This window comes from Limulus polyphemus, unplaced genomic scaffold (genome assembly GCF_000517525.1).
Source record: "Limulus polyphemus unplaced genomic scaffold, Limulus_polyphemus-2.1.2 Scaffold166, whole genome shotgun sequence".
Classification (NCBI taxonomy): domain Eukaryota; kingdom Metazoa; phylum Arthropoda; class Merostomata; order Xiphosura; family Limulidae; genus Limulus; species Limulus polyphemus.
Genome location: NW_013665776.1, coordinates 921,649 through 932,778, shown reverse-complemented (window position 1 = coordinate 932,778; position 11,130 = coordinate 921,649). Strand labels below are relative to the sequence as shown.

Below are 11,130 nucleotides of genomic sequence, written 5' to 3'. Positions count from 1 at the left end.
GTGTACGTAAACGCTTTAATCAGTATTGTTACGTAAGACTGAATTTTCGAGAAAACCTTCCCACGGCTATAAATATAACCAACGCGACACGCCAAGGTGAGTGTCTATTATTAGTTCGCTATATATCGGAGTGTTATAACTGTGATTGTTATAACGCTTATCAGTCGGAAAACTTAAAATATCTGACCAGGACTATTTATAAATTTCGAATGTTACGCATCATTTAACTTCAGTGGATTCTCATCGGATATTAGTAATTTTATGAAGACATATAAATTCATCGTGGAAAACTTAATGATAAGATATCAAGGAGGTTCCAGACTAGAAATAAAAGTTTATATTGTTTGTAAGTTTGTGAAACTTCTGTTCATAAATAATTGTTTGTAATAATTGTTATTGTAAATTGTACTGTTGTGAGTATAATAAAACGTATTTGTGTTAAAAACGAAGACGGTGTGTATCAATCTTGTTGGCAAATATCGTAAATTGACTAATATATATAATATAATATAATATATATCGGCATATATTTAAATACTAAATCCAAAGTACAATTTAACTACTAAATTTAAATTATCAGTTAACTCGGCTTCGGACTATTCGAATTTCTAATACGTAACAAACGTAAATGGATATGATTTTGGTATTAAACTTATGTGGACATGGTAGTGGTATTAACCTTACGCTAATGTGGTAATGGTATTAAACTTAAGTGGACATGATGATGTTTTCAACTTAAGCGGGTGTGGTAATGGTATTAACCTTACGCTAACGTGGTAATGGTATTAACCTTACACTAACGTGGTAATGGTATTAACCTTAAGTGGACATGGTGATGTTTTCAACTTAAGCGGGTGTGGTAATGGTATTAATTTTAAGCTGTCGTGGTAATGGTATTATCCGTAAGAAGATATGGTAATAGTGTTAATCTTAGATGAACGTGGTAACAATATCAACCTTAGGTAGTTATATGTAGTTGGTAATTTAAGTACTACGACTAGTATCGGAGTTAATTAAAGCAAAAAGCGCACTCTATAGTTATTTTAAGTATACATAAAATACTGATCTCTAGTTAGTGTGGAATCCAAGAATAACTTTCCGCTTCGATTTTAATTTAACCGTTGAAACTTAGATTTATTTTGACATGACACCTAGCCGTTGTCACGCATAAACTTAATATACGCTACGCTTTTGTCACGCACGGTTTTTTGAGGCCCTTCTTTGGTTCGTCGGGTTGTAGAGTTACGGCAATAGACACTGTGGGTCAGCACTCTGACGTGCATGTGCTGAGGAGGCGGAATTGTATTTCGATTGGTTCAGCTAAATGGCTGAATAAATCAAAAGGTGAAATTTAGTGATACGAAGACTACGTGATATGATGAATTTTCAAGTAAATTTTGGTGCTGAAAAAGAGTATATAGTATGATGAATTGTCAAGTTAATTTTGGTGTTAAAACGTGTACATGGCATGGTGAATTACGAAGTTAAATTTTGTGACAAAAGACTACTTTAGTAGGATTAATTACAAAGCTATTTTGCATATAAAAAGATACAATGTAGAGTTAATTACTAAGTTAATTTTGGTAATGACAAGACTACATCGTATGTTGAATTACTGAGCTTATTTTAGTGATAAAAAACTATAGGATAAGACGAATTACGATACTAATTTTGGTGATGAAAACTAAATTATGGGATGAATTAAGATACTAATTTTGGTAATAAAACTACATGATGAGATGAATTACGATACTAATTTTGGTGATACAACTAAATGGTAGGGTGAATTACGATACTAACGTTGGTGATGAAAACTAAATGGTAGTTTTCACCATCAAAATTAGCATCGTAATTCATCCACCAAAATTAGTATTGTAATTCATCCTACCATTTAGTTTTATCACCAAAATTAGTATCGTAATTCATCTCATCATTTTACCATTTAGTTCTCATCAGTTTTCACCATCAAAATTAGCATCGTAATTCATCCGAATGATGGGATGAATTAAGATACTAAGTTTGGTGATTAAAAAGTTTCCTGAAACTTTCCAGTGAAGAAACAGGGTAACATCAGTTTGTTACATTCTATACTTTCGTAAAATAGCGAAATGAGTAAGAGCTCATATTATGAAATTAGATTAACATGCTGTACGTGTATTTATCTACTAATCTGAGCAAATTAACCTATTATTCAGAGATGAACTTTAGTACAGCTAACAGTTTAAGTAATATTATATATTCTTATGTTGAAATTAATCACCAGTTAATGTTAACCTGATTAGGACACGGCGTAATGGCTTACTGCATACAATATGTCTATCTTTTCAATCTAGGAGTAAATATCATTTGATCATAATGATCGTTGAGACGAAATTTCTTTTTGATGTTAATTGTGTTTGTGCTACTCATGTTATGAGTAACAGTAATTTGTCATTAGTCAGTCAATGTATCTAACCATACTTGTGTTTAAAAAGCTATCAAGCTAGGTGTTCAAGTTGTGACTCAATTGTTGCCTGTTGCTGGAGGACTCGAGACCACAACAATCGCGTTCTATGATCTTGTTTGATATATATATATATAGTTTTCCATAGCCCCCCCCCAGTTGCACAGCGGTATGTCTGGGGACTTACAACGCTTAAAACCGGGTTTCGATACCCGTGGTGGGCAGAGCACAGATAGCCCATTGTGTACCTTTGTGCTTAATTTCTAAACAAACAAACAAGTTTTCCATAGGTTATAGGGTATAACAGCTATAACGTTGCTGTACACTTTAAAATATTTTTACACGTTTCCATTCTACGTTATATATAGTAAAAGAGTTTACTTTAGGTAGGAAACCCTACTCCATCTCCAGAAGAGAACTACAGTGTAGACTTTTACCAGCTGTAAAATTCGTCACCAATGGAACTATTTTAAACTATATATATTAGGAGAATTGTTTAATGTAAAGAATATTTATATGTTGACAAAGCCTTATAATAATCGCGATTATTTATTTATGACAAATCATTGGTGAAAATCTAAAGGTTCTGGGAACTTTCTACAAAAGCAGACATGTACAATATTTCCACCTTCGAGAAAGTTAAAATTTGATTAAAACTAAGAGGCTAAACTCTTGCAGTGGAAACATGTTCATATAAAAACAGCAAATCACTCCGACAGCATCCTGTTTACTTACTAATTTTTGTTTTTCAGGACAGCAGCAGCAACAACAACAACAACAACTTCGAACATTCGCCTCAACTTTTGGTCAAAGACCAAATTTTCTACACCCGCTTCAGGAATGGGAGAATCTCAGACGAAAACGAACGGAGCAGTGGGCGTTTGAAATTCCTCGCTTGTTACCGGCGCCTCCCGCACCCCCACCTCAAGGTAGGTGTCAGCAGTGTATGGAGTAAACTTTGCAATGTGTTACTGTTTTGGAAATGTGCTGCGGTGATATGATGTCTTCTACAGATTCAATGTATATACAATTTGGTAGACCAATGCATGCTTTACGCTGTTTTACAGCTTATCGTGATAGCCTGGAAATTTATTAACAAAAACACCAAGAACAACCTAGCAATTTATTAACAAAAACACCAAGACCAACCTGGTAATTTATTAACAAAAACATTAAGTCAAACTCTGAAGCTTTTGAATATAATTAAACAAGAATAAAGCAAAAACTTAAAGATCGTATTGATCCAGATCCCGGCTTAGTAATCATAGCTTTCAAACTTGGCTTTTTGATCTAACCATATACCATTAAACCACCATATACAAAGTAAATATTAGGTGCATCATATACGTATATAACGTTCAAGCATTATTGTATTCACAAAGAGATGGACTCGGAAGGATGATTTATCCACGTATAAAAGTAGCAACAGTAAACATTTAGTGTATTTCAGGGTGACCAACTATGCTGATGTACTTCAGTTAAATACTGTGTCCTTCGGTGACAAAATATCCTGCTGCACTTTAATTAAGTTATCTGTTTTGTAGGTAATAAAGTATCCTGCTGCACTTTAGTTAAGTTCTCTGTTTGTAGGTGACCAATTATCGTGCTGCACCTCATTTAAAGACTCTCCTTCTAGGTGACAAAATATCCTGCTGCACTTTAAATTAAGTTCACTAGTTTGTAGGTGACAAAGTATCCTGCTGCACTTTAATTAAGTTCTCTATTTGTAAGTGACTAATTATTCTGCTGCACTTTAATGAAGTTCACTGTTTTGTAAGTGACAAAGTATCCTGCTGCACTTTAATTAAGTTCTCTATTTGTAGGTGACCAATTGTCCTGCTGGACTTTAATTAAGTTCACTGTTTTGTAAGTGACAAAGTATCCTGCTGCACTTTAATTAAGTTCTCTGTTATGTAAGTGACAAAGTATCCTGCTGCATTTTCATTAAGTTCTCTGTTTGTAGGTGACCAATTATCCTGCTGAACTTCTGTTAAATACCCTATTTCTTGGTGACCGTTAAGTAGTCAATGTTTTTAAGTTTTCTTAGATAAACGCTACATCTCCTTCTCGCTCTGATTTTTCAAAAATTGAATTTGTATATATTGGTTGGGACCTGTGACATATTTGTCCAAACTCATAACTATGGTCTAGGTTTTCACCCTTCACGTAATATGGAAGAACAGACATTAACTTTGAAGTTATAAGGAAATAGGGTTTCATTAGTATATAAGAAAAACTTGATTTCAAATTGGCGAATATTGTATACACGTTACATGGTGCTGTTACATAGTTGATGCACATTTTATGGTGCTGTTACGCTACATAGATGATGCACATTACATGATGTGACAGGCACGTTGTATAATGCTGCTCTATGTTATATTGTTTTACATGATGTGATAAACATTATGTGATGCTATAACACGGTGTGATAGGCATAGTGTGATCCATTTTAGGTTGTGTTACATGATGTGAAAAGCGTTATATGATGCTGTAACATGGTGTGTCAGGCATAGTGTGATTCATGTTAGGGTGTGTTGCATGATGTGATAATCATTATATGATGTTGTAACAATATCTAACAGGCACATTGCATGATGCTGTTTTTTGTTCTATTGTTTTTACGTGGTGTGATGAACGTTATATGGTGCTGTAACAATGTGTAGCAGGCATAGTGTGATTCATGTTAGGGTGTGTTGCATGATCATTATATGGTGCTGTAACAATGTGTAGCAGGCAGGCATTTTATATACGTTCAGTTTGTTTATTTGTTCCTTGAAAAAAAATCAAACATGATAATGAAACAGGTTAATTGTGAGCTACACTAATTATCTACTTACCTTAAGTACTTTATTACTATGTAAAGCATGCCTAATCACCTGTTGGATTTGTGGCGAGCATGTCTTTATTCTACTTCTACGAAGGCATCCTTTGGTTCTTTTTTTTTCTTTTATAGAGCATGCGGTCATAATTTAAATTTAGATCGTAAGCGTGTCAAAAGTATACAGAGCCCAAAGCGTTGCCCTCCCATACCTGTAAGGGTCGCGGGTTCGAATCCCCGTCACCAAACATTCCCACCCTTTCAGCCGTGGGGCGTTATAATGTGCGGTCAATACCAGTATTCGTTGCTAACAGAGTAGCCCAAGAGTTGGCGGTGGGTGTTGTTGAGTAGCTGCCTTCCCTCTAGTCTATCAATGCTAAATTAGGGACGGTTAGCGCAGCTAGCCCTCGTGTAACTTTGCACGATATTCAAAATAAATCCATCCCTGTATTGGATTAGGATGACCTTTGCCCTTTGTAATACCTGGCATTTGTTTGCTGTCATGAACGCTCATATACATTCCTATGCATTTTGTGTGTTTAAACTGAACACTTGTCGTAAAGTACTTTATTAGTACGAGTCAACATATCTAATGTTAGGTACTCTAAAAGATAATGCCATGCACAATAACAGACCTCACTTAGTATGTAGCCCCCCCCCCCTCCAGGGAAAAGTACATAATATGCAGACTTAATAAATTTTCACATGTGAACTACCTCCCAAGGGAAAAGAAAACTCGGCTTCGTTGTTTGTAATACCACACCCTCAGTCGTTGTGGGATGGTATTTAAAATTTCCTGTTATCAGACTCTCCCTGCTTAATAGAATCATGTTTACTTATTAGATAGGGACAGGTTATTTAAGTCTTACGATGTCTTCAAAACACTTCCAAGAACCAATAATCAAAACTGGAACTGAAACATAAAAAACGGTTACCCCCCACCTTAGTTGAGTAGAATATGACTGCCCCAATTGGGTTTCCTGGAACCTTTTGTGTTACTTTCATAAATTTCAACTTTTCGTGATACAACCCAGTGTTAAACAACTCATTGTTAGAAGGTTTATTGCTCAGTGCACGTGGTGCGAAATTCCCGTCACGTATCGCAAGATCTATCCAGAAAAAGAAGTGAAACGTGAATTTTCAGCACCTGTGCCGTTTCGCCGTTATGCGTGGTCTACAGGAATTATATTACGAACTTTCAGGAATTGTTGAAAGTTTTCAAAATTCGAAATACTTTCGGGAGATGGAAAAATGTGGTCAGGAGATTTGTATTTTCAAATTATGATTGTCGAAATTTCCAGAGAAACAAAAAAATTGCTTTAGACCATTACAATTACAAGTTCACTAAATTTTATTTTGTTGGTTTTCATATGTCTCTAATTCTTTATAAACACTTCTATGTGTTTTGTTTTTTTCCAAATTCTGGTGAAACATAATCTTAAAGTTTTTTGCATTTTGAAAATTATTTACGACCCCCTACAGTGATGTACATTTTTTAATACGTAATTGTCATGAGGTACTCGTGAAACGTTGCAGGAAAAAATGTACTTTCGTTATACATGTACAAACGTGGAAATTTCAGTTTTTGCCTTTCCTGAGTGATCTGAACACGGACCGTTCACACGCCAAGCGAGTGCTCCACTAGTGTTTCTTAGTAAGGCACATTTCAACAAATTAAACTACCACACGTACATGTAACTTATGAAAAAAAGTCCGTTTATCTGCTTCGGTTATAAAAAAATATACAAACCAATAACTTACTATTGTTCTAATTTAAGTGCAGGTGGAAGGAATTAATTAATCAGAACGAATTAGTCAAGATTTTACAAATTTCGCCGTTTTTCATAATTTCTATATGAATAACAATAATTGATCCCTTCACAACTGTAAAACTCATGATTTCTTTGCTATTTTTAGGGCTATCAAAGGAAGTCTTTTCGGAGTCAGAAGATTCTGTAGAGTACAGATTTTTTAAAACATTAAATTGGTAGAAAAAGTTTGGAATCAGAATGATTTTGTCAAAATGTCTTGTTTCTTTGAACCTCAAAACTGATTATAACTTTAAGATACTAGAAATAATATGAAGCCCGAGCTGTTCTTCAACCCATCGCTTGTCACTGAGTTATACCGGTTTCAAGGAATATTAGTAACCTTGGACAAGGGCAAACCAATAAAACAAGGCTAGGCTTCATATAGTTGTGGACTATATATGTACGAATATTTCTTTACTATTTATATTAGAACTAACATAAAAAATATTATTTTTAGAGTCAAGAGGTTTTATTGTCACATATTGAACCGTCCTATATCTATTTATCTATGTATATTAGGTTTTTAATAACACGTAACTTTAATTTGGCAATTGAACACGAGTATTTCTTCCGTGAAGCTACCTGATTGGATATTCATCTGTTAAACTGTTTAAAAGCTGCTGTGAAGCTACCTGATTGGATATTCATCTGTTAAACTGTTTAAAAGCTGCTGTGAAGCTACCTGATTGGATATTCTCATGTTTCCAAAGCTGACGTGAATGACGAGTTGCTGTTTTTTATAGGCTAATCAACTGTTCAGCTTTTTAAAAGAAGAAGTAAAACTGATTAAAATACAGGGATGCCTATAAAGAAAATCCCTATACTTAAAATAATTTTATCTTAAAAACTATTCTTCCTTACAGAGAACAAAATGCCGCAATTAGCACGTTGAGAATCACAAGTTTTAATAATGAAAGTTTGGACATGGTGAATGGTATATTTAAATACGATACATCACATCTTATGCGTGTGTGTGTATACAATATTAGCCTAGTTTTTCATATTATTTTTGTCACTCACTTTCTACTAATGCAGGGTCAAATGAATAATAATTTTCTGAAGTAAAATTCGAGGGGGAATTCCCTGCTAACCGGTATAGGTTCTTTAAAACTAATGAGAAATAAGGATATATGGAAACGGGTTTATTATTATTATCGCTTAGGACCATCACCGGTTGTTGTTTTATTAAATGTATGAAGTGATTCACACAGGGCCTGATTAACACATGTACCGAGGGATCCCCCAGAATATATTATAATAAGTTAAGTAATAATTCAAAATAAGAATAGAAAACAATAAATGTATATTTTCCTAACAATTTACAGTTTTGTGATGTAAGCATCTTGTTGCAGTACCCTCCCCCGCCCCTTCTTTGAGAAACTGTTTAAGTACAAATAATTCAATGTTATTTGTTATTTTCATAAATGAAAGCAAAGGAGAATATGTCATGTGAGCTAAACTGTATCTGCCATATCCAGTGCCGACGAAGCCTTTTGCCCAATACCAGTACTCATCAGGCCAGCTTAGTTTAGTAATATACCTTTGTGATAAATAGCACTCTCTTGCGGTATATGTGCAATGATATCAAAGATATCGCCGATTGGTACGTTAGCTCTGTTTTATTCTTCTTTTCTTGTTGTTGTTGTTTAATAAAGAAAATGTTACCTTACATAAATATCATCAATATATACAAAAGCCAAGTGTCGGTCGGTCACGCTCGATTTCTCCGAATTTTGTGAGTTACACGAGTCCAATTCAACTTTTCCTCTTATATTACTTCCTCTTTTCATTGCACTTTCCCATTTTAGTTGAATTTAATTGCTAACGTAGACGTCAATAGTTTCTAAATTTCGGCACTTTTTCTGCTATATAAAAGCTTGTCAAGGAGAGAGTTCCCAGGACCAGATCAGGCATGGCGTTATGTGTGTGACACCACATCATTCACATCATTATGACGACCGAATTGGAAAGCCGGGAAGATTCCTATGAAGAATAAGTCAATAATTAGCGCAAATATATGCTTGGGAATTAGTACGAAAAATCCTTTGTTAAAACAGACTCAAGATATGAGTTATTTGTAGGGAAGAGGACGACTTTTACTCAGAAGAAGAATAGTTGTGTATGTAATCATGTGGTCATCGTATGTTTTAATCTTTTATCCAAAGACACCAATATGTAGCGTGTTTACACTCTTTAGGCAAAGTAGATATTGCTCATGATAGACTTTAGTTTCCTGAAGGCCTTTTATTTTTCTTATGTCTGTTTACGGCCGGCAAAGTTGCAAATGCATATTGAAGGATTTAAAATTTGGTAGGCTTTGGTTTCCCGTCACTTGTGACTGGCTTTTATATTATTTCTGAATAAATCTTTTATGAACGACAGACTCAGAAAATACGTATAAAAGTAGATTACATGCACTAATCAAGATTTTTATAGAAAATTATATCCTTAATAAGAGCATCATATTCAATAAATTAATATTTTAATGTTGGTTTCGTGAATAATTGATTTATTTGATAATAAAAAATGTAATTCAAGGAAGGGTTCTTTTCTCGCTTGAAGAGTTTTAATTAATACTATACCTAAATAGTCACGATGTAATCACGACAAAAATAAGAAATATTTACGAACTTAAGTTTCTGTTTGCTCGTCATTACATCAATCTAATACCTGTTGTGAAGTGCATGTTTAAGGAAGAGGTAGCTGTAGAAGTCAGACCTACACAACGGTAGGGGTGCGCGTTCATCAGAATCAACTTCTATGTTTGATGTTGAACGAGATTAGATATTACGAACAGGTGGAGATATTATCATTCACCGTCTGCAGCGGATGCATAGAATACACACACATATGCAATGCACAAATGCCCTTACACATGGCAAGTTCGATAGTTTTACATTATCATCATGTAACTTTGTTTGTTTAGTTACAACTTATCGGATACTTGGTAATAACTAATGCTGTTTTACAGTGTATTTTCACTCTGTAAGTTTACATTTTAGGTAAATATTTAAGGCATATCTCTGTTGTTCTTTTTTTTTTCAGAACTAGTAAGTTTTGTACAAATAGAACAGACAATTCCAAAAAAAGTCACTTACAGTCAACTCTGCATTGGCTAGGAATTACTCTACACTTAAATAACGTTATCTAATATAGAAACGCAATTTCGGTACGTAAAGCGTTCCATTATGTAAATCTAACTTTATTGAAACACCGTTCTAATTAAACTCTAACGTTTCAGTTTTCACATTTTAGAACTACCGACCTTTATCGAAACCGTAATACAGTTATTTTGGCCAAATTCCAATAATCTTCATTGGCGTCAGAAAAGTTCCCGAATGCACAATCTTTTCGAAGATTCCTCGTGTGTCTGTGATAGATTCTGCGTAAAGGTCTTAATTTAAAACAATTTTACCAATTCCTTATTTGTTACTTGGTAAGACTTTTCGACACAACCTAATAGATTAGAAGATTTCTTACTTCTCTCTTACTTTCTTTAAAAAAGGCCACATTTTAAAATTATCTCAAACTTTAACTTGCGTTATAGATAAGTAACACATATTGCGGAGTCATTTCTCAGAAATATTCTGGCACTGAGTGTTTATTAGTTATTAGAAAAATTAATATTTATGATATTAAAACTATTCTGCGCCTTAACCTCTTCTAACTTGGTGGGCTTTGTATTTTAATTATATGTTATTGAAATGTTTCGACATGTTATTTCCATCGTATATAATGTTACGACAGCGGAAGTCACGCGACGCTGGGAGCATGCGCGCTGGAGTTTCTAGAAGGATCATGAATTTTCCTGGCAACTCTAGCTTGTTCGAGGCGCCCTCCTTTTTCTAGCATATAAGCCTGGCAAAGAAAGCCAGCGAGATTGGCAGATAGATTGAAGAAATATAGAAAGATTGAAGAGATAAATAATTGAGTCAAGCGAACAGCGTAAGTAAAGTGTGTGAATCACTGTGATTTGTAGCGTGTGTTATAAAGGTTGTTAAGTTTAAAGTGACTGTGGGAATTCTATGTACTAAAAGTTGTATCAAGAAAAATAA

The 11,130-nt window shown here is 34.2% G+C and overlaps 1 protein-coding gene across 1 annotated transcript in view; it reads left to right on the top strand.

Annotated features, from left to right (window-relative positions):
- LOC106477533 (uncharacterized protein PB18E9.04c-like) overlaps positions 1 to 11,130 on the top strand; it is a 24,904-nt gene that overhangs the window by 4,560 nt on the left and 9,214 nt on the right. Inside the window, exon 2 of the mRNA XM_013938086.2 lies at positions 3,196 to 3,372. Coding sequence (XP_013793540.2) covers positions 3,196 to 3,372 — 177 coding nt within the window. The remainder of the gene's footprint in view (positions 1 to 3,195; positions 3,373 to 11,130) is intronic.